This window comes from Anolis carolinensis, unplaced genomic scaffold (genome assembly GCF_035594765.1).
Source record: "Anolis carolinensis isolate JA03-04 unplaced genomic scaffold, rAnoCar3.1.pri scaffold_13, whole genome shotgun sequence".
Lineage (NCBI taxonomy): Eukaryota > Metazoa > Chordata > Lepidosauria > Squamata > Dactyloidae > Anolis > Anolis carolinensis.
Window position 1 is genome coordinate 4952283 of NW_026943824.1, and position 25049 is coordinate 4977331.

The 25049-nt window shown below is 40.6% G+C and overlaps 1 protein-coding gene across 2 annotated transcripts in view; it reads left to right on the plus strand.

Annotated features, from left to right (window-relative positions):
• Window positions 1-24830, plus strand: part of cyp2w3 (cytochrome P450 2W3) — a 33579-nt gene extending 8749 nt beyond the window's left edge. Inside the window, exons 2-11 of one of the 2 annotated variants that reach the window (XM_062964316.1) lie at window positions 1097-1263; window positions 4579-4684; window positions 11346-11508; window positions 11902-12051; window positions 14595-14752; window positions 15807-15983; window positions 17042-17183; window positions 19250-19434; window positions 20786-20927; window positions 21521-24830. In XM_062964316.1, the coding sequence (XP_062820386.1) occupies window positions 4601-4684; window positions 11346-11508; window positions 11902-12051; window positions 14595-14752; window positions 15807-15983; window positions 17042-17183; window positions 19250-19434; window positions 20786-20927; window positions 21521-21708 (1389 nt within the window). In that variant the 5' untranslated portion in view covers window positions 1097-1263; window positions 4579-4600 and the 3' untranslated portion in view covers window positions 21709-24830. Of the gene's footprint in view, window positions 1-1096; window positions 1264-3889; window positions 4685-11345; window positions 11509-11901; window positions 12052-14594; window positions 14753-15806; window positions 15984-17041; window positions 17184-19249; window positions 19435-20785; window positions 20928-21520 lie in introns of those variants that run through there. The other variant, XM_062964315.1, reaches the window with a different exon arrangement.
• Window positions 24831-25049: the final 219 nt, after the last annotated feature.

A 25049-nucleotide genomic window follows, 5' to 3' on the forward strand; every position in this document is an offset into this window, starting at 1 on the left:
TTTCCCAAGATCTCTCTCCTCCAGGGGCATTGGCACTGGCATTGGCATTGAAATCAATGCAATGGGGCCCTGGGAATCGTAGTTTTCTAAGGCCTATTGCCTTCTCCATGTGCATCTGTGCTGCAAAATATTATTATAATATTGATAATATTATAATGTAATACAATGTTATACTAATAATAATAATACAATATAATAGTTATTATATATAAATGTAATATTACTAATAATATTGCCATATAATGATATAGTACAATATAGTAATTTAATGCTTATATTGTGCTATGCTAACAATATATTGTATGTTCATTTGATTTGTAAGCCGCTCTGAGTCCCCTTCGGGGTGAGAAGGGCGGGATATAAATGTAGTCAATAAATAAATAAATAATTCAGTACGCAGTAATGCTATGTAGTAATTACTGTATTTACGAATTTAGCACCAAAATATCACGATGTATTGAAAACATTGACTACAAAAATGTGCTGGATAACATTGGAACATTGGATAAGCAAGTGTTGGATAAGTGAGGCTCTACTGTAGTGCATTAAGTAGTGCTTTATAGAAAGCTCCTTTTTTAAATGCTTCTCAAAAGAGGCACAGGGCGCCCTGCATTTGAACTCTTCCTTTCCTGACTATTTCAGAAGCGATATGGCAGTGACACCTGGTGGCTCTAGAACTATAGATTTGTTCCAGTTCATAGAAAGCAACAAAATTTGTGTCTTACAATGATGATGCATTGTTTTGGGTCAGACTTGAAGGCATCCATTATAATAGTATTTCAAAGTGGTTAGTGCAGGCATGGGAAAACTTTGGCGCTCCAGGTGTTTTGGACTCCAACTCCCACCATTCCTAACAGTTAGGAATGGTTGGAGTTGGAGTCCCAAACACCTTTAGAGACAAAGTTTGCCCATGCTTGGGTTAGTGTCTGAAAATGATGAGAGTTTAAATCTAAAACATTTGGAAGGGTGCAGAGTATGAGGACATCGAGTGCATTGACCTCGCAACACTGTTGTGCTAATTCTCCCCTGTCGATACCAGTGAAAATGACCTATTTCCACAGCCATTGCTAATGGTTAATTATTTTTTTGCTACTAGGTAAAATGTTCCAGCCCCTGGATGTAATTTTTAACTCTCCATTCCACTGATCATGCCACTCGAGGCCAATAGAATTGCTTTTCCTCCAGCAAAATTAAGCTTGATCCCTGGAGCAAATGCAGTGCCGTCTGGGGTGATTGTCTTGGAACGACTTCATCGTCACGCATGTTAGTTATAAATTTACTTGTTATTGACACTTCTCAGAGTTGCCACAGAACTCCTAAATCACCGAATACAGATGTTCTGCAGCCAACAGAATTTTCTCCCCCGTTCTTTAGCACTAAATAACAAAAATGCTGCATATTTCTAAGGCCGAATGATTTTATTTCCAGTGCAAAAAGCCAAAGGTATGTTACGTAGACGTATCTTTGGCTTTTGCACCGTTTCTTCATATTTGTGAAGAAAACAACTCATCTTTGCATAACTTGATTAAGTCATGACGAACACTTTCACACCTGATTCCATTATTTCACAATAGCAGCAAATATGCCTTGGCACTGGATATAGTTATAAAATTTGTTGTCTATTACCCTTGTTTAGAAATAATCCCACACACTTTAATACTTGATCAACGATGGTCTGTTATTTGATAAATTGACTGGATCTATCTCTCTCTCTCTCTTTTAAAACTACTGTATATACTCGAGTATAAGCCTAGTTTTTCAGCCTTTTTTCAAGACTGAAAAAGCCCCCCTTGGCTTATACTCAGGTGAGGATCCTGGTTGGCTTATATTTGGGTCAGCTTATACTCGGGAATATATGATACATTTATTACTTTTCTCTATTATTATTGATACTATTACATTTATTATTTTTCTCTATTATTATTGATATTACTACATTTATTATTTTTCTCTATTATTGTTGCTACTATTACATTTATTTTACTCTATTCTTATTATTAATAATAATAATACATTTATTATTTCACTCTGATCTTATTATTATTATTATTATTATTATTGCATTTATTATTTTACTCTATTATTACATGTATTATTTACCTGTATTTATTATTATTATTAATATTAGTATTACTACTACTACTACTACATTTATTATTTCACTCTGATCTTATTTTTATTATTATTATTATTATTATTGCATTTATTATTTTACTCTATTATTACATGTATTATTTTCCTGTATTATTTATTATTATTATTACATGTATTATTTTACTCTATTATTATTAAAAGGATACATGAGCACATTTACATTGAAGAAGATGAGAATAATGATTTGATCAGAGTTGGACAGTCTTATCTTAAATTTGAGCTTTATGTCAATATTCAAAAACATTTAACCTACTGATGCTTCAATTAATGTAATTTTATTGCTTTTTATTTTTATTTCTGAAATTTACCACTCTCGGCTTATACTGGAGTCAATGTTTTCCCAGTTTTTTTGTGGTAAAATTAGGTGCCTCGACTTATATTCGGGTCGGCTTATACTCGAGTATATACAGTATATGCCACATTCCCAATTGTAGATGGGTATTGCCCTCATTTTCTCTTCTCAAATGCCTGTTTGGGTCCCTGATGGTAGCCATCTTTACTTTTATTTTAAAACTAGCTTTGGGAGCCAGCAGTGCCCGGGTTATTAGAAGAAGGCACTGTTTGTTTTGGGATGTTAGGAAATATCATTTAAGTTTGGTCCAGATCCATCGTTGGCCGGGTTCAGTGCTGTCTGGATAAGGGTGAACTACAACTTCCAGATTCCCAGGACAATCCAAAGCAGGCCTGTATGCACAATTGGCCATGTTGGGTCTGTGCGCCAAATGTAGTCCACATCTGAGGTCAGCAGGGTTCAGTACTTTCTGAATGCAGGTGAACTATAACTTCCAAAATCAAGGCCCATTCCCCTAAATCCCTGCAGTATGTTTAGTTGGTCATGGGGCTTCTCTGTGGCAAGTTTGGTCCAGATTTGAAGTCAGCTGGGTTCAGTGCTGTCTGTATAAGGGCGAACTACAACTCCCAGAGCAAAGGTCAATCACCCCGAAACCCTGCCTGTATGCACAGTTGGGCATGATAAGGCAGTGTGCCAAATTTGGCCCAGATCCGAATTCAGCAGCGTTCAGTGCTGTCTGTATAAGAGTGAACTACAACTCCCAGAGCAAAGATCAATCACCTTGAAACCTTGCCTGTATGCACAGTTGGGCATGATGGGGCTGTGTGCCAAGTTTGGTCCAGATCCAAAGTCAGCAGGGTTCAGTGCTGTCTGTATAAGGGTGAACTACAACTCCCAGAGCCAAAGGTCAATCACCCCGAAACCCTGCCTGTATGCACAGTTGGGCATGATGGGGCTGTGTGCCAAGTTTGGTCCAGATCCGAAGTCAGCGGGGATCAGTGCTGTCTGTATAAGGGTGAGCTACAACTCCCAGAGCCAAAGGTCAATCACCCCGTTCAAAATATTTTCCCTGAAGTTACGTCTCAATTTCAGGCTTAACTACCCAGAGATCCAATTGTTGAATGAATTGCTGCAAGGTCTTTAGAAGAAGTGGTGGGATCACCACTCACATCTAGTTTGCCATTAGAGATTCTGGGATTTATCACACGATGTTGCTATAGCGCAATTGCAGCAGGAGAAAAAGCACTTGCTGTATGGGATTGCCCTGTAGTGACATTGAGCTTGGATCATGATTGGATTGTTTCATTGACAAAAAAGACCTGTCAATGAATCTAATTTTGTTGTTCTGTTGCTCCTCCTTGTGCAATAATTTTATTTGACTGTTGTCCCGTTATTGCGAAGAAGAGGAATGTCTCGCAACAATGCCAGAACTGCACAAAAGCGCAACTGTGGCAGAATAGGGAGAACATTAAGAAAAATAGGGGAGACCCAGTATGGGCAGGAAGACACTGGGAAGTCACATCAATAGCGTGTCAGCATTGCACGTTATTGAGCTGAGACATGGAAGAGATTGTTCCAAAAAGTGCATGTAAACAGCGGGATTGCCATAAGGAAACTGACCTTTGTGATACATCCTTTGTCTTAACATGGAGAGTGAACCTAATCTCTACTTGACTTGCTCTCCAAAAGGTGTGTTTGTGTGCCTTCAAGTTACGTATTAACCCCACACATTTCGGAGGGTTTTTCAGATATGCTTTTCCAAATTCCTCCCTCTAGTACAAATTTCCAGTAATTGACCAAATTTCCAAGAACACAGCCAACCTCTTCTTCAAGTGACAACATGATTTGTCTATGAACATTTGGAGAATATTGGCCCTTTCCGCTCGAGGGAAGTGTGCCAAAGAGGAGCAGATACAGATCTCGGAGATTACGCAATGCCCGATAACGTGGGGAGGCAAAGCACTTACGGAATGAGCACAATCTCTTCAGCACCCATTGCATTAGATCCTTTCTTTCCACTCCACTAAAACCCGGCTCAACATGGCTCCTTGGGCTTCAGTACTTTCCAACTCGGGGACCATGGCTTTGCTGCTTGTGTTGCTGTTGTTGGTGACCTTCTGGTTTTTCCGCAGCCCTGGAAAGTCTTCTCTGCGCATGCCTCCGGGTCCTCTTCCACTCCCCATCATCGGCAACTTGCATTTGCTGGACATTACAAGGCAAGATGTATCATTTATAAAGGTAAGGAGTCTACTTTAAAGCCCCTCTGTTTTTAGCGTGGATGAATGTGTCGCTTTCCACAACACAACTTCTGGATCTCATGGTGATGTCGGCGTACATTCCCTGAACCATGTGGGACATGTGGGCTAGCTGTGGAACGTGTGCATCTAGCGGATAGCATTCTTCACTTCACTTTATTTCTTAATTCGTCGCTCTCCACCAGAGTGCTCCGAGCGACTTACAATTTAAAATATCATTCCACAATATAAAACATTCAACATAAAAACATTCAACAGTGACTATTTGGCAAATTAGATCTGATTTACTTAAATGCACAACCAAACAGCCAAGTCTTGAGCACTTTTACAAAAGGTCGCAACTCCAACATTGCTCTAACATATGGAGGCAATGAGTTCCACAGAATTGGAGCATAGGTCAAAAAGGCTCTACGCCTTGTAGCTTCCAGGCGTACCTCCCTAGGGCCCAGTACGTATAGGAGATTTTTTTCTGCTCCTCCAAATAAAAAATTCCCTTCAGTCAGCCAATCTCTAGTACAGGGGTCCTCAAACTTTTTAAGCCGAGGGCCGGTCCACAATCCTTCAGACTGTTGAGGGGCTGGATTATCATTTGAAAGAAAATACAAACAAATTCCGATGCACACTGCATATTTGTCTTATTTGTAGTGCAAAAACAACAACAACAAGAACAACAACAACGAAAGAACAATACAATATTTAAAAATAAAAACAATTTTAACCAACATACATTTATCAGGATTTCAATGGGAAGTGTGGTCCTGCTTCTGGCCAATGAGATAGTCAAGTTAATTAGGTTTGTTGTTGTTGCTGTTGTTGTTGTTGTGTGCCTTCAAGTCATTTCAGACTTTGGGTGAGCCTAAGTAAAATTTATTTATTTATTTATTTATTATTTACTGCATTTATTTACTCCATTTGTATCACACCCTTCTCACCCCAAAGGGGACTTAGAGTGGCTTACAAATTATATGTACATACAATCTATCTATATAAAAGAGTGATGGCATCACGGCGACCCACAAAACAACAAAACTACAGGCCCCCCAACCTCGACATTTGACAACACAACCCAACATCCACGGCTCTAGGTTGATACAACAAAAAGAAAAGAAAAATAAAGTCCTAACTAGAGAGAGAGGAATAATTGCTTTTATCCAATTGCTGCCAGTTAGAAGGCTAAGCTCCTCCAACTTGGTCTCCTAGCAACCCAATAAAAAATAATAAAAAACACTAAAAATTAATACAATAAAATACTATAATAACAGAAAATAACTAAAAATAATACAAGAAAATAATAAAATATAATAAATAAAAATATAACTTACAATAAAATTAATAAAAAATTGCAAATAACGTCAAATAAAAATTACACAACAATTTTTAACCAATACCACCACCACTTTGCCACAGCAACGCGTGGCCGGGCACAGCTAGTATATTATATTATTAGCATAGCACAATATTAGCATTATATATGACTATATTGAACTATACCACTATACTGTAATATTATTAGTAATATTATATGCAATGTAGAATATATAATTAATATTATTATATGGTATTATTATTAGTGTTATATTGTATTACATTATAATATTATTATCAATATTATATGTATATACAATATATTATATTATAAAACTGAGGGCGGGGGCCAGGTAAATGACCTCAGAGGGCCCCCGGGCCTTAGTTTGGGCACCCCTGCTCTAGTATTTCAGAAAAGGAGACAGCAAGAAAGTGTTCACAATTAGATATTTAGAATTTTATTTACGTCAATTTTGTCTTACCTTTCTCCTGATATTGGGACTCTTCTGTTTGCAGTGTTTGCATTCCCTCAGTGCCTTTTCTTCGGACCCCAAAACTCTTTTTCTATCATTCCATTTCTGAAGCTTTAAGATGTTGCTGTCTGGTGGCTTAGATAATTTCACGAGGGAAGAATTTTTAATTGAAGGACATACACACACAGACACACACAGATCAGTAGCCGTGGAGTAAGACTCTGTGTTTTCTTGTTGTAGTTTTAAAATAATGCAAAGTGTTGCAGCCAAACTTCAGGATCAAGCCAAACATGACATTATGTAACAATATCTGAAAAATATGCACCACGATAAAGGTTCAAAGCATAAAACACAATATGTATATTAGAACATCATATACAGTAGAGTCTTGCTTATCCAATGTAAACGGGCCGGCAGGACATTGGATAAGTGAATATGTTGGATAATAAGGAGAGATTAAGGAAAAGCCTATTAAACATTAAATTAGGTTATGATTTTACAAATTAAGCACCAAAACATCATGTTATACAACAAATTTGACAGAAAAAGTAGTTCAATATGCAGTAATGCTATGTAGTAATTACTGTATTTACGAATTTAGAACCAAAATATCACAATGTATTGAAAACATTGAATACAAAAATTGCTTGGATTATCCAGAGACTTGGATAAGTGAGGCTTGGATAAGCGAGACTCTACTGTAATAATAACTTTATTTTTATATCCCGCCCCATCTCCCCGGAGAGACTCGGAGTGGCTTACATGGGGCCATGCCCGACAACAATACAATAACAGCAATAAAACAATAAAACAAAGATCGACAATAAATCAATAAAAACATAACATCAATAAACAGTTATAAAAGTCAGCACACAGCATAAAATGGTTAAAAACAGGGGCTAAAAACACGGACCTGGGCCAAGGGGGAAAACTTCAACATGGTAGAGGTAGTTTCACAGTTTCAAAATCAATAAAGTGTGAAATAATCGTGGCCAGGCAACCTATTATTAGATGGGTTATTATTATTAAACTTCAGGATCAAGCCAAACATGACATTATGTAACAATATCTGAAAAATATGCACCACGATAAAGGTTCAAAGCATAGAACACAATATGTATATTAGAGCATCATATACATAATAATGTTAACAATAATACAACTAATAATACAACTGATGACCAAATTCAGTCAGCTGTCGTGGCACACAGTCGTAATTTACAGAGTAGTAACTTACAGAGTATAAAGATTTATAGACTGCAATCATCCAGTTTTAAATGCTACACAGATTAGTTTTCAGTATAGAACATATATCAGACAATATAGCAACAAGACTCCAACTAAAATTTGTTAGCGACACAGTGTGTGTACATTCAGTCTCTCCAAAATGGTATGTTATAATATGCTGTGAAACTAAATATATCAGTATACAAATCAATTGACTCAAACCTGGCTTGGAGTCAAAACAAATCAAAGTTTCTGTAGTCTTGAAGCAGTTCTATAGGACTCCTCAGGTTGTAAATGCAGTCAATTAGCCGTAGCTTCAGTTTGTTGACAATAAATTCAGTTTTTCAGAAATAAGCTTCCAAATAGGGGAACAGATGTTGCAGTCGTTTACAGTTCGCAGCCAGGAAGCCCAGTCAAATAGATGTCATTTTGAAGGGCATACACACACACAGAAACACACACAGACAGATAGATAGATCAGTAGCCGTGGAGTAAGACTCTGTGTTTTCTTGCTGTAGTTTTAAAATAATGCAAAGTGTTGCAACCAAACTTCAGGATCAAGCCAAACATGACATTACGTAACAGCCTTCAACTGTATTGAGAGCTCTCTAATTTCGGTTGTATCTAATCCCAAATAGCAACATGAATCCCAGGATATATTAGTATATTTAGTATATTTTAGTTCACCCGCTCGGATTGCACGGAGGCTCGGACGAGCGGGGCTCGAACAAGCGGGGTTTTACTGTATGTGTATATATATATATATATATATATATATATATATATATATATATATACTCTACAACTTAATTTATAATAATATATAATAATATAATATATTGCATATTCATATAATATTGATAATATTATAGTGTATTACGATATAATACTGATAATAATACTGATAATAATATTCATTATATATTACATATTAAATGTACTATTACTAATAATATTACAATGTAATGATATAGTACAATATAGTAATTTAATGCTAGTATTGTACTATGCTAATAATATAATGTATTGTATGTGAATGTAATTTGTAAGCTGCCTTTGGGGTGAGAAGGGCGGCATATAAATGTAATAAATAAATAAATATGTGCCATTTTCAACAAAAAGGAGCATAGGATGGCTGTAGTTTAAACAGTAGCATAGAAGAAGAAGAATCATAAAAGTTGGAAGAAACCACATAGGCCATCTAGTCCAACCCCATTCTGCCAGAGAGGAAAAGCAGAATCAAAGCACCCCCAACAGATGGCCATCCAGTCTCTGTTCCAAAGCCTCCAGAGAAGGAGCTTGCACAGGACTTCAAAGGCAGAGAGTTCCACTGTTGAACAGCTTATCTTACAGTCTGGAAGTCCTTCGTAGTGTTCATTTGAAGCCATGGCTGTATTGAGTCCTAGCCTCCAGGGCAGCAGAAAACAAGCCTGCTCTTTCTTCGTTCTGATAGCCTTTCAGCTATTGAAACGTGAAGATCATGTCTCTTCTCAACCTTCTTTTCTGACACTAAACATCCCCAGCTCTTTGAACCACTCCTTAGAGGGACTTGTGGTCTTTGATCATGCCTCTGAGTCTGTCTACTGTATGTTGTTTGTCTGTTGGCATTGAATGTTTGCCATATATGTATTCATTGTAATCCACCCTGAGTCCCCTTTGGGGTGAGAAAGAAGGGCGGAATATAAATACTGTAAATAAATAAATATGTGCTCTCCTCTGGACCCATTCCAGCTTAAAGTCAATATCTCTCTTAAATTGTGGTGCCCAGAATTGGACACAGGGTTATTTTTCCAGGTGAGCAGAATAGAGGAACAGCATGATTCCCTGGATTCAGACACTAGAAGGTTGATGTAGTTTGAGTGTTGGACTGTGATTGTGGAGATGAAGGTTCAATCTCTACTCCGCTGGGAAAACCACTGGGCAATTCCTATTATCTCAGAGAATGGGAAGCACAAACCAAATCTTGCTGAGAGAACCCAATGATAGTGTCCACTTTCGGGTAGACTTAAGTCAGAAACGAAGGTTGTGATGGCTTAGGGATAAGGCAGCATTTGCAGCAGTGTGTATATCTCTGTCTTTCTCCAACTTCACTCCTTCTCACATGCCAGTTGGATTGTGCTAGGAATGATTGTATCATGACTGCAAAGTGTAGTAAATCTAAATAACAGTATAGTAAAGTATTTCAGCAGCTGTTTTGGCTTCCTATTGTGGCCAATCTGAGGCATTACAAATCAGCCAGGCGATCATTGGTTAATCTCAGGATCAATCAGGACTGCCTTTGACAATTCAGGATGGTTAGAATTTATGCACTCATGCTTCCTTTGATGTCGCCGGCATCCTCGACGAAGTACAAGATGGATTCTTGGATCTGCGGAACGATTCCTCTGCATGCAACTTACTTGATGAAAACTGCTGACTCGATTCTGGTGTGCTATGTATCAGTCACAACCGGATGTCACCATGCTTGTTTTTCGAGTTTTTCTCCCTTTTGTTTCTACATATCTTTGTCAGAGCAGATTTTCTACGCTTTTGCAATTGAAAACCCAAATAAGAAACAGATTAAGTGTTGAGAATGAAGTTTAAGGAAAAGTCAAACAGGGGATTTTTAAGCTTGTTCATGAGTTACAATTTCGATCATTGCATTAAATATGTTATAGTAAAGTTAAAGGTTTTCCCTTGATGTTAAGTCCAGTCGTGTCCAACTCTGGAGGTTGGTGCTCATCTCCATTTCTAAGCTGAAGAGCCGGCGTTGTCCATAGACACCTTCAAGGTCATGTGGCCACTGGCATGACTGCATGGAGCGCCATTACTTTCCCTATTGATCTACTCACATTTGCATGTTTTCGAACTGCCAGGTTGGCAGAAGCTGGGGCTAAGAGCAAGAGCTCACACCGCACCTTCCTGCCAGAGCGGTACCTATTGATCTCCTCACATTTGCATGTTTTCAAATTGCTAGGTTGGATGAAGCTGGGGCTAATAGCAGGAGCTCACACTGCACCTTCCTGCCAGAGCAGTACCTATTGATCTACTCACATTTGCATGTTTTCAAATTGCTAGGTTGGCAGAAGCTGGGGCTAACAGCAGGAGCTCACTTCGCATCTTCCTGCCAGAGCAGTACCTATTGATCTCACAATTGCATGTTTTCAAATTGCTAGGTTGGCAGAAGCTGGGGCTAACAGCAGGAGCTCACCCCATACCTTCCTGCCAGAGCAGTACCTATTGATCTACTCACATTTGCATGTTTTCAAATTGCTAGGTTGGCAGAAGCTGGGGCTAACAGCGGGAACTCACCCTGCTCCCCGGATTCGAACCGTCAATCTTTCAAGTCAGCAAGTTCAGCAGCTCAGCTGTTTAATCTGCTGCACCACCATAGGGGCTCCTAATATGTCATAAATTAACATTATTTCGAATGATATAATACTGTAAATCTTATTTGGGTTTGTTTTGATTTACCCTATTAAAAACCTATTTTTAATCTATCGGGGTTGTGGGTAACCCTATAAAATGGAGCTGCGACTCGGAAAAGGTTGGGAACTGTTGTCTCAGAACATCTCGAGGATTATATGATTTCCATCCTCTGCTCTTAGCAAACGACGGATGTATTGTTGTGTGCCAAAGCCTTGGTGTTTTTTCTTGCAGCTTTCCAAAACGTATGGTCCGGTCTACACGCTCCACTTTGGTTCGCGGAAAGTCGTGGTGCTGGTCGGCCACGAGGCCGTGAAGGAGGCCCTTCTTAGCAAAGACAACGAGTTCATAAACAGGCCCTACATCCCCATCTTCTACAAGATCCAGCATGGAAATGGTAACAGCAGCATGGAACTGGTCCTCTCTTGGGATTGTGCTTCGATTGTGCCACAGAAGGGTTATTTACAGAAGCCAGGGGAGAGAGAATGAGCATGTTTCCCCCCAACTAATTTATTTTACTATTCCAGTGTTGCTTCTGCTATTTTCGTATAACCTTATGACAGTGTTTTCCACTTTGTGTTGTTTGACTTTTCACCTGTAAAGGAGGAATGATGATGAGAGCTTGTCGAAGTGCAAGGTGCACAGAAGCATCCAGGGAAGCATTTCTCTGAAATATCAGATTTTAAAGCCCAAGTCAAAGGAAGTCCTGAGGCTTAGGCAATTATTTTCCTCTATGGAATTGACACACACACCGATCATTGCTTTTTGCATGTGTTGATGCATTTCTCAGGCATATTCTTCTCTGACGGGGATTTGTGGAAAACCATCCGCCGCTTCACCTTGGCCTGCATGCGAGAACTCGGGATGGGGAAGAACCAAATGGAGAGGAAGATTCAGGAAGAGCTCCACTTCCTGATTGAGATGATCAATTCTCATAAAGGTGATGCACTTCTTATCACTATCATATCTATGGCTGGATGGCCATCCGTCAGGAATGCTTAGACCAGTGATGGCCAACCTATGACACGCGTGTCAGCAATGACACGCCTAGCCATTTTTGCTGACACGCTGCCGCATGCAGATTGATTGGATGACTATGTCTTTTGTGGCCAAATTTGGTGTGATTTGGTCCAGTGGTTTTGTTGTTTACTCCATGGGAATTATGCACATTACATTTTTATTTTTTTTATATATATATATATATATATATATATATATATATATATATATTGTAGTATACTATCATATTATTACTATTATATTATTATTATATTATACATTATTCATGACTACATTGAAACTAGAATAGAGAGAAATCAGCGTGGAAACTGCAAGAGGTACCATAGATTGTTGTACATGGAAATAATGGTAGTAAATAGTTTTTGATTTATTGAATACAGTTATATATTACAATTATATATTTTTGTTATTTAAACTACACACACTGCAAAATTATGGTTTTTTTCTCGAAGTGACACACCACCCAAGTCATGCTAGGTTTTTTGGTGAATTTTGACACACCAAGCACAAGAGCTTGCCCACCATTGGCTTAGACTGTGGCTTCCTGCTTGGGAGAAGGGGTTGGACTGGATGAGCCCTTGGAGTCTCTCCCAGATCTAGAACTCTGTGATGTGTCTCATTCATATCTATCTGTCTGTCCTATCTATATCTATCCATTGAGTAATATCATCAATGGCTCTCTTGAACAGGGGGTCTTCCCGGACAACCTAAAAGAGGCAAGGGTTCGTCCCTTGCTAAAGAAGCCTAGCTTGGATCCCATGACCCTTGCCAACTATCGTCCTGTCTCCAACCTCCCATTCTTGGGTAAGATGATAGAGCGGGCTGTACTGGGACAATTGCAACATTTTCTGGATGATACAGCCGGCCTGGACCCTTTCCAGTCAGGCTTCCGCCCTGGCCATGGGACGGAGACAGTCCTGGTTGCCATTACAGATGAACTTCATCGCCAGTCTGATAGCGGCGGATCAGCGCTACTGGTACTTCTCGACCTTACCGCAGCGTTTGACACCGTTGACTACGATCTAATGATTCACCGTCTCGCCATGTCCGGAGTTCGCGGTCAGGCCCTCAATTGGTTCAACTCATTTCTCCGAAACCGGAGCCAATGCGTGGAGTATATGGATCAAGTCTCTGACAGATCTCCCCTCCTATGTGGGGTGCCCCAAGGTGCCATTCTCTCCCCTCTTCTCTTCAACATCTACGTTAGACCCCTTGCTAGTTTGGCTCGGAGTTTCGGCCTAGACTGCTATCAATATGCGGACGATACCCAACTCCTTCTGCGCTTGGAGCCTGGAGCAACGTCAATACCAGACAATTTCTGGCTCTGTCGAACTGGCTACGTGCAAGTAGATTGAAGGTGAACCCGGCAAAGACTGAGATTCTCTGGCATGGCCGCTCAACTGGTCTGACCCACTTGCTACCCACCTTCGATGGTGCTGTCCTATCTCCTTCGCCTTCCGTTAAGAGCCTGGGTGTTGTTTTAGATTCGCAGCTGACAATGGAAGCTCAGGTCGCTGCTGCCAGCAAACAGGCCTTTTTCCACCTACGACAAGCGAGGCAACTGGCACCCTATCTATCTGATGAGGCGCTGGCAACAGTCATTCATGCCACCGTCACATCTAGGCTGGACTGTTGCAACGCCCTGTATGTTGGCCTTCCGATGTCCACGACCTGGAAGCTCCGTATTGTTCAGAATGCGGCAGCCAGGCTACTCACAAGAACACCCTTGAAATGCCACATAACACCAGTGCTGCAGCATCTGCATTGGCTTCCAACTGATTACCGTGGTCTATATAAAATGCTAGTCCTAACTTTTAAAACTCTTTACGGTCAGGGCCCATCGTATCTTAGGGACCGTCTCTCCTTCTCCCATCATCGGAGGCCACAACGACCATCCCAACGAGACTTACTCTATGTACCGGGTCCTAGAGAAGTGCACTTGGAGAGGACCAGACGCAGAGCTTTTTCTGTTTCTGCCCCTGCCTGATGGAATGCCTTGCCGCCCTAGATGAGAGCCATGCATGGGTTAGGGCCTTTTACCCTAGCACTCAAGACATGGCTCTTTACTAGAGCTTTTAATCTATTTTAATTTTTATCAATATTTGTATGTATGTATTTTTATCCTTTACAATTTTATCTTGTAAATCGGCTAGAGCATCGTGGATGGAGGGCAATTAATAAGTAATTAAATGATGATGATGATGATGATGATGATGATGATGATGATGATGATGGATGGATGGCCATGTGTCGGGAGGGATCAGATTGTGTCTTTCTGCCTGGTAGAAGGGGGTTGGACTGGATGGCCCTTGGGATCTCTTCTGACTCGGATTCTAGATCCCTTTTGAATAAATATTGCCGGTAAAGCCCTGCTGTAAATCAGAAACAACTTGGACCCACAAAACAAGAACTCCACCAAATACCACTTTTGTGATCCCTCATTCTTTCCTTTCTTATTTTTAGGTGAACCGTTTCCATTAAAGGCTTTTATTGGCGCCCCGACAAACATCACCTTCATTCTTCTGTTTGGAGACAGGTTTGACTATGCCGACCCGACCTTTGTCACTTTCCTGGGACTCATTGACGACGTGATGACCCTTTTGGGGAAACCGTTTTTACACGTAGGTGGTCCTTCCAATACAATCCCTGTATTAAAATCTTTGAAACACAACGGGAAGAAGTAGAAAATGGTATTGACCAGGGGTCCCCAAACTTTTCAAACAGGGGGCTAGTTCATGATCCTTCGGACCTTTGGAGGGCCGGACTATAGTGGGCCAAGCAATAATTATTATTATTAATAATAATAATAATAACAACATCAACAACAATAAAAAGAGGGTTGGAAGAGATCCCTTGGGCCATTGAGTCCAATCTCTTTCTGCCTTTGTGCACCGAAAGCACAAGCAAAGCACCCCTGACAGATGGCCACCCAGCCTCAATGTTAATAATAATAATAATAATTCTCAATTAAAAGACAAAGTATGGATTGTCTGTATGTTGCAATCCCAGGGGACAGCAGGATTGAGGAGAAATAATTGGAAAAGCTGACACAATATGAGGATTTAAAGATCGAACTGCAAAGACTCTGGCACAAGCCAGTCAAGGTGGTCCCAGTGGTGATCGGCACACTGGCTGCAGTGCCTAAAGACCTTGGCCTGCACTTAAACACAATTGGCGCTGACAAAATTACCATCTGTCAGCTGCAGAAGGCCACCTTACTTGGATCTGCCCGCATTATTCACCGATACATTACACAGTCCTAGACACTTGGGAAGGGTCCGACATGTGATCCAATACAATAGCCAGCAGAATGTCTGCTGTGGACTCATCTTGTTGTGTTTCTAATAATAATAATAATAATAATAATAATAATAATAATAATAATAATAATAATAATAAGGGTTGTAAAAGAAGAAGAGACCCCTTAGGTCATTTAGCCCAACCCCCTTCTGCCCTTGTGCCATGGGGGGCCGGATAAATGGCTTCGATGGGCCGCATCCAGCCCCCGGGCCTTAGTTTGGGGACCCCTGGTATTGACCATTAGGTTCTTTCAGTCCTGCTCTACGCAGCTGGATCCGAATGCCATTCTGGCAAGAACAACATTGTCAGTACTAACTCTTCTTTACCTGATATGTCCATTTACCTTGGGGTCTATCTCCCCGTTTCCGTTTCTAGGTTTTCAACGCCCTCCCATACCTTGGTTTCCTATTGAAACCACACAAGACAATCTTGAGGAAAATTGGGGAAACCAATGCTATTCTGCACAGATACATCCAGGGCGCCAAGCAAGGTGTCAGTGAGAACTCCATGGGGAGCTACATTGACGGACTTCTGTTCAGGCAGAAGGAAGAGGTATGTTCCTGCATTTCTGCTGTTTATAGTTGTAATTTTGGGTTCTACAGGGCAGATAGACCACGTCCTAAGTAGTATACTCCTTCCAAGCTGAATTCAGCAAGTTCGTATAATAGATAGAGAAATAATTGTTAGTTTTAACAGTGGCGAAGTGTGTTAAAGAGCTGAGCTGCTGAACTTGCAGACCGAAAGGTCCCAGGTTCAAATCCTGGGAGCGGAATGAGCGCCCACTGTTAGCCCCAGTTCCTGCCAACCTAGCAGTTCGAAAACATGCAAATGTGAGTAGATCAATAGGTACCGCTCCGACGGGAAGGTAACGGTGCTCCATGCAGTCATGCCCATGGCCACGTGACCTTGGAGGTGTCTATGGACAACGCTGGCTCTTTGGCTTAGAAATGGAGATGTGCCCCAACCCCCAGAGTGTGAGTAGATCAATAGGTACTGCTCCGACGGGAAGGTAACGGTGCTCCATGCAGTCATGCCCATGGCCACGTGACCTTGGAGGTGTCTATGGACAACGCTGGCTCTTTGGCTTAGAAATGGAGATGTGCCCCAACCCCCAGAGTGTGAGTAGATCAATAGGTACTGCTCCGGTGGGAAGGTAACGGTGCTCCATGCAGTCATGCCCATGGCCACGTGACCTTGGAGGTGTCTATGGACAACGCTGGCTCTTTGGCTTAGAAATGGAGATGTGCCCCAACCCCCAGAGTGTGAGTAGATCAATAGGTACTGCTCCGGTGGGAAGGTAACGGTGCTCCATGCAGTCATGCCCATGGCCACGTGACCTTGGAGGTGTCTATGGACAACGCTGACTCTTCGGTTTAGAAATGGAGATGAGCACCAACCCCCAGAGTCAGACTTAACATCAGGGGAAAACCTTTACCTTAAGCTAAAGTGGGAGCAGAATTGTAACGGTAGGCTCAGGCAAAAGTACGAGTTTTTTTGTGTCATTCAGTTAGTACTTTGTTGTCTTGCCATTCTATTATGTTCAATGTTCTTTGAAATTCAGACTACAGCCAATGGCAATTTTTGCATCTTCTGTTTCTTCGCCATACCAGGAAAAAAGCGAATCCAAGAAAATGTTCTATGACGCCAACATAACAGCATCGGTCCTTGACCTCGTCATGGCCGGGACGGAGACCACGGCCACCACGATGCAATGGGCCGTTCTGATCATGATGAAATACCCTGAGATTCAACGTAAGCTTTTTCTTTTTTTCAAGAGGGTTTTCCAAAAAGGAGACATTGAAAAATACCAATAGTAAAGCAGCAACAGCAGCAGTTCAGCAGATCAGAAGCTTTTAGTGCCAGTAGCAGAGCGACTGAGCTGAAGCAATACGGGAGCAGATTCAAGCTCTAAACTTTATAAAAGTCTTTATTCAAAGAACTACATATTAGATAGGAAAGTTAGCAGGGCCTAGCTATCTAATTACTGTATATACTTGAGTATAAACCTAGTTTTTCAGCCCTTTTTTAAGACTGAAAAAGCCCCCGTTAGCTTATACTCGGGTGAAGGTCCTGGTTCATTTATTTTTGGGTCAGCTTATACTCGAGAATATATGGTACATTTATTATTTTTCTCTATTATTATTGGTATTATTACATTTATTGTTGCTACTGCAGTAGAGTCTCACTTATCCAACATAAACGGGCTGGCAGAACGTTGGATAAGCGAATATGTTGGATAATAAGGAGGCATTAAGGAAAAGCCTATTAAACATCAAATTAGGTTATGATTCTAAAAATTAAGCACCAAAACATCATGTTATACAACAAATTTGGCAGAAAAAGTTGTTCAATGCGCAGCAATGTTATGTTGTAATTACTGTTATTTACGAATTTAGCACCAAAATATCACGATGTATTGAGAACATTGACTACAAAAATGCGTTGGATAATCCAGAATGTTGGATAAGCAAATGTTGGATAAGTGAGACTCTACTGTATTACATTTATTTTACTCTATTATTATTATTATTATTATTATTATTATTATTATTATTATTATTAATATTATGAATACATATTATTTCACTCTGATCTTATTAGTATTATTACATTTATTATTTTCCTCTATTTATTATTACTTGTATTATTTTCCTGTATTTATGATGATTATTATTACATGTATTATTTTACTCTATTATTATTAAAAGGATACATAAGCACATTTACATTGAAGAAGATGAGAATAATGATTTGATCAGAGTTGGACAGTCTTATCTTAAATTAGAGCTTGATGTAAATATTAAATGTTATTATTACATTTATTATTTTACTTTATTTATTATTACATGTATTATTTTACTCTATTTATTATTATTACATGTATTATTTTATTCTATTATTATTAAATGGATCCATAAGCATATTTACATTGAAGAAGATGAGAATCATGATTTGATCAGAGTTGGACAATCTTCTCTTAAATTTGAGCTTTATGTCAATATTCAAAAACATTTAACCTACTAATGCCTCAATTAATGTAATGTTATTGGTGTCTATTATTATTTCTGAAATTTACCACCCTTGGCTTATACTGGAGTCAATGTTTTCCCAGGTTTTTTTGTGGTAAAATTAGGTGCCTCGGCTTATATTCGGGTCGGCCTATACTTGAGTATATACGGTAAATAATTCACCGCAGACATCTTTATTTATTACGAGGCCCCTTCTACACAGCTGTATAAAATGCACACTGAAGTGGATTATATGGCAGTGTGGACTCAAGATAATCCAGTTCAAAGCAGATAATGTAAGATTGTAAATGGGCTATATAGCTGTGTGGAAGGGCCTTGAGTCTACACTGCCATATAATCCAGTTCAAATCAGATAATCTGTATTTTATAGGCAGTTGGGAAGAGACCCAAGTGAGGCCTAACTCTGCCTGTCCCCTGGGCTGAGTGGGTTGCTAGGAGACCAAGTGGACGGAGCTTAGCCTTCTAACTGGCAGCAATTGGATAAAAAACAATTATTCCTCTCCCTCTAATTAGGACTTTTTCTTTTCTTTTTCTTATATCAACCTAGAGGCGTGGATGAGGGGTTGTGCTGTCAATTTTCGAGGTTGGGGGGCCTTTAGTTTTGTTGTTTTGTCGGTCGCCGGGACTCCGTCACTCTTTTATATATGTAGATTACTTATTATTTGCACCACTTTGCTATGAACACATGCAGATCCATGTTTACATAGAGGGGGTTTGAGGCTCAAAGAAGGTGCGGACAGGCTTGGCTCTCTTTCCGGGGCCCTCGTTGTCAAAGGATTCCTGTTGCAGGGAAAGTACAGGAGGAAATCAAGAGGATCCTTGGATCAGAGCGCGTCCCAACCTACGAAGACAGAAAGCACATGCCCTTCACCTTGGCCGTGATCCATGAGGTTCAGAGATTCTCCTCCGTCGTGCTACAATTCCCGCGCTGTACTGCCGTGGACACTCACTTCCGAGGCTACTTCATTCCCAAGGTAGACGCGTCTCGAATATATATGTATAGAAGCATGTTTAAAATACCAATCAGCAGTTTAGGGAGCGAGTTTCAAAACAAAGCCACCTTGTACACAGCAAACAAGGTGGAGACACAAAGAAGTGCCTCCCAAAAAAAACCGTAGAGCTTTTTTGTGTATGTGTGTGTCAGGAGCGACTTAAGAAACTGCAAGTCGCTTCTGGTCTGAGAGAATGGGCCGTCTGCAAGGACATTGCCCAGATGTTTGATATTTTACCATCCTTGTGGGAGGCATATCTCATGAACCCGCATGGGGAGCTGGAGCTGACAGAGGGAGCTCACCCGCTCTCCCCAGATTCAAAGTGGCAACCTTCAAGTCAGCAACCCAACCTTCAGGTCAGCAGTCTTGCCGGCACAAGGGTTTAACCCATTGTACAATTGGGGGCTCCATCGTAGAACTGAGCCAGACTCATATAACAGAGTGTGATAGTTCAGATTTCATATACAGTCGAGTCTCACCTATCCAACATAAACAGGCCGGCAGAATGTTGGATAAGCGAATATGTTGGATAATAAGGAGGAATTAAGGAAAAGCCTATTAAAAATCAAGTTATTTATTTATTTATTTATTTATTTATTTATTTGCAACATTTCTCACCTGAGGGGACTCAGGGTGGCTTACAAAAATTGGCAAAATTTAATGCCCAAAATGCAATAGGGCATTAGGTTATGATTTTACAAATAAAGCACCAAAACATCATGTTAGACAACAAATTTGACAGAAAAAGAAGTTCAATACGCAGTACTGCTATGTAGTAATGTCTGTATTTACGAATTTAGCACCAAAATATCACAATGTATTGAAAACATTGACTACAAAAATGCGTTGGATAATCCAGAACGTTGGATAAGTGAATGTTGGATAAGTGAGACTCTACTGTATTTCTATGTTTACTGTGTTTTAACTTGTACCAGGAATTTTAATATGTTATCATACACATATGCTTTTACGGTTGCTTGTCAATGATCCTTTAATATATGATTTTATAGAGGTATTTAACTATGTTCTGCTCAGCCTTGATCCAAGAGGAGAAATGGGTACTTTTAAAAATATATATTATTTCTGTGATGATAATAATAATGATGATGATATTGGTTGAGTGTATGCTTCCAGTGTGACTTTCTCTTTGTATTGATCCTTCCTGTCTTAGGGATTGTGGAAAGTGGAAACCATGGCTTGAAGAAATTGCATTTTTGTGAATCTACAATGCTCGGAAATGCTCAACCATCCTGGCATTTGGCTCAAGGGAATCTGGGTGCTCTAGTCTTTGAAAAAACCCCAATTTCGACCTTGTCTTCTGTCCTTCTTTTAGGGCACAATGGTGATCCCTTCTCTCACGTCAGTACTTTATGACGAAACCCAGTGGGAAACTCCGTACAAGTTCAACCCCAACCACTTTCTGGATGATGCAGGGAACTTTGTGGCGAAAGAAGCCTTTGTTCCTTTCTCAATAGGTAAGAAGAACCGTTGCTCTAGAACAAGACTAGGAGTTGTATTGCTCTGCATGCCTTCCCATAATGTTTGCCTTCGGTCTTCAAATTCTTTTGCATTGTAGAGAGAGTGAAACATTGAAATTTCGAAGTGCGTTAAAGCACTGAGCTGGAGACCGAAAGGTCGCAGGTTCAAACCCCGGGAGCGGCGTGAGCGCCAGCTGTTAGCTCCAGCTCCTGCCAACCTAGCAGTTCGAAAACATGCCAATGTGAGTAGATCAATAGGTACCGCTCCAGCGGGAAGGTAACAGCGCTCCATGCAGTCATGCCAATGGCCACATGACCTTGGAGGTGTCTACGGACAACGCCGGCTCTTCAGCTTAGAAATGGAGATGAGCACCAACCCCCAGAGTCAGACATGACTGGACTTAACGTCAGGGGAAACCTTTACCTTTACCTTTACTACATCACTTCTGTTTGTTGCGTTGACATTCCCTTAGCCGCTTTGCCTGACTCTTTTCTTCTAATGCCTAAACTGCATTTCTGAAATATCTGTTTCCTTGATGAGGACTAAAAACTCATGTGGTTGGGTTCCAACAATTTTGTGGTCTCTGCAGGCCGAAGGAATTGCGCTGGGGAGAGCTTGGCCCGGATGGAGATCTTCCTTTTCTTTGTGGGGCTGCTCCAGAAGTTCACCTTCCGTCCTCCTCCCGGGATGACCGAGGCGGACCTGGACCTCGCTTTCGAGCCGGCCTTCACCCGGCGGCCGCAGCCCTACTCCACTTGCGCCGTGGCCCAGGAATAGACCGGACGGTCCAAGCGTCCCCACCAACATGGTTTCATGGTTGCTACTGCTCAGTTGTTTAGTCGTCTCTGACTCTTGGTGACCTCGTGGACCAGTCCAGGCCAGAGCTCCCTGCTAGCCGTCTCCGCCCCCAGTTCCTTCAAGGTCAACCCAGTCACTTCAAGGATACCGTCCATCCATTTTCCCCAGCATCGTGATCTTTTCCAAGCTTTCCTGTCTCCTCACGATGTGGCCAAAATACTTCGCCTTTGCCTCCAATATCCTTCCCTCCAGTGAGCAGCCACTGGGCATTATTTCCTGGAGGATGGACTGGTTGGATCTTCTTGCCAAGGTCCAAGGCACTCTCAGGATTTTCCTCCAGCACCAGAGTTCAAAAGCATCTTTCTTTTTTTTAATTAATAATTTTTATTTATACTTAAAACTTATACATTCTTTAACAAATTTGCAATACAGAGTTATGTATATCAAGCTCATATAGTATTTTCACTCTCTATATTACATACTCATATTATTTACCTTTTGTGACCCTTCACCTAGTGCTATCCCTTCACCCCAGACCAGCCAATTACAATATTTATTTCCAAAATTCTATTGTTTCTTTTACAGGTTTTTTCCCCTTACCTTCTACATATACAAACTCTATAAATTTTCCCCATATCTTCCCAAAATCTTCCTTTTTTAATAACCCTCTTTTAATTTTAATCTTACATGTCAATTTATCATTTATCGCAATATCCCAAATCTCCTTATACCATTCTTCCAATTGGCACTCCTCCCTTCCTTTCCATTTTTTGGCTATTAACAATCTTGCTGCTGTTACCAAGTTGGTGATTAGTTCCTTTAGCTCTTTTGATATTTGAATATTATCCATAAATGACCACAGTGCTATTTCAGGCGTTCCTATTATTTCTGTTTTGGTGATTCCCTTTATTTCTTTAAAAACGTTCTCCCAAAATTTTTGAACATATTTACAGGACCACCACATATGTATATATGTACCAATTTCCTGACAGCCCCTCCAGCACTGCTTAGAGTATTTCTTATCAATTTGATTTAATCTAATTGGTGTGAGGAACCATCTCCATACCACTTTATAATAATTCTCTTTTATTCTTATAGACATGTTTTTTACTATACGCATATTCCACATTTCTTTCCATATTTGAGGGTGTGTTTCCTTATTGCAATCTAACTCCCACATTTCTTTAAGGTGATCCTGCTCCTGTTCTTTATCTATTAGCAATTTGTAAATATCACTTGTTATACCTTTGGTTCTTTCTTTTCCTTCCCTTTCCCCCCCCCCCCCCCCATCTCTCTTCCTTCACTCAGCCTTCCTTATGGTCCAGCTTTCACATCCATAGGTTACTACGGGAAATACCATGGCTTTGACTATGCAAACCTTCATTGCCAGTGTGATGTCTCTGCTCTTCACTGTTTTATCAAGGTTGGCCATTGTTCTCCTCCCAAGAAGGAAACGTCTTCTGATTTCCTGGCTGCAGTGATCTTCATACCTAGAAATATAAAGTCTGTCCCTGCCTCCACGTTTTCTCCTCTATTTGCCAGTTATCAATAAGTGTCGTTGCCATGATCTTGGTTTTCTTGATGTTTAACTGCAGCCCAGCTTTTGTACTTTCTTCTTTCTTTCACCTTGGTGATAAGGCTCCTCAGCTCTTCCTCGCTTTCGGCCATCAGAGTGGTATCATCTGCATACCTAAGGTTGTTCATGTTTCTTCCAGCAATTTTAACTCCAGCCTTGGATTCCTCAAGCCCCACACTTACATCGCATGATGTGTTCTGCGTACAAGTTGAATAGGGAGGGTGAGAGGATGCAGCCCTGATGTCCGCACTCCTTTCCCAATCTGGAACCCGTCTCCTGTTCCGTGGTCTGTTCTTAATGTGAGCCAGATGTAAAAGCTCATTATAATAAGGGCAGATTCAGACCGAGCGTCTCGCCTGTCTTTTATTATCGCTAGCCAAAATCTAGTATCGATGAGCATCTCCTTGCTTAACCCCTCTGACTTGACAGAAACATAATTCCAGTTGTAATTGAATTGTTCATAACGAGTATATCATTACAGATTAGATAAAGGCCTGTCCTTTCCCAACTCGGACTACTTGCCCAAAACTTCTCAATTAACAAGAAGGGAAACTGGCATCATTATGAACATTTCGGCGGATTCCAGGAACAGAAATGTTGGGGCAAGAATTGCTTTGTGAGCTGATCCTCGACAGCCGTGAGAAATGTAAAGACTCAATGTTTGACTAAGTCAGGTGGGAGCTACCGGTTCCGTGATAACATTATTACAAGGAAAGCGGCACTGGCCCAACCCTTGGCGTGTTCCAAAGATTAGCGTGTTAATGATCTTTACAGCCACATAAGGAACACTGGTGCATCCGCGCGGTTGAAAGTCCATTTCCGGCCCACGCTGCTATGAGATATCTATTAGACATGTCCAAAAAATCATTTTGAATCGTATATCGGAATTATTTCGGATTGTTCTCGCTTTTTGATACGCATTCCGAGACATTGTCTCACAGCACAACCAGCAATGTAATTCGAACCATTGTTGGCCCATTCTTTAATTGTCTCTTAATGTTTCGTTAATTTCTCCCCCCCCCAAAAAATTTTTTTAAAATATATTTTTAAAAATATTTTAAATTTTTGTTTTTGTTTCTGCAACTTACCTAGAATGGGAGCTTAGCGCAGCCTAACATGGCTTACGAATTTTCGGAAATATCCGAAATTTTTGGGTGAAAAAATCGGAAATACTTTCTATATCGAAGCGGCAGCGCCCCCTACTTTAGAAACGAGAATTGAAACATTTTTTTCATTGATCGGACATGCCTAATATCTATGATTTGCGTGCTGTGTTTACAGCCTCAATGACCCAGGAAAGGTGTGTCGGCGGATTGTGAGGCTGGCACGGGCAAACTTGGGCCCTCCAGGTGTTTTGGACTTCAACTCCCACGATTCCTAACAGCCGGTAGGCTGTTAGGAATTGTGGGAGTTGAAGTCCAAAACACCTGGAGGGCCCAAGTTTGCCCGTGCATGCTTTAAAGCTATTGGAATGAATAGCAGCGGCTGTATTTTGATGTATAATAAATATCTATCTCGCTGGAAATCCCTGTATGACTTTTGCGGGAAAATGCACACTTCGACTTGTAAGGAAAGAGGAGACGATGTGTCGGAACTGGTCGGAACTGCAAGAAGTTGTTGTTCCACCTCTTAAGGTCATATTGTTATTTCAGGATGTGTGAGCAATGCGCATCATGCTCACAATGCCACTTTCCACTAGATGGCACCAGGCTTCTTACAAGTTTCGTTTCGGGGGAAAAAATAC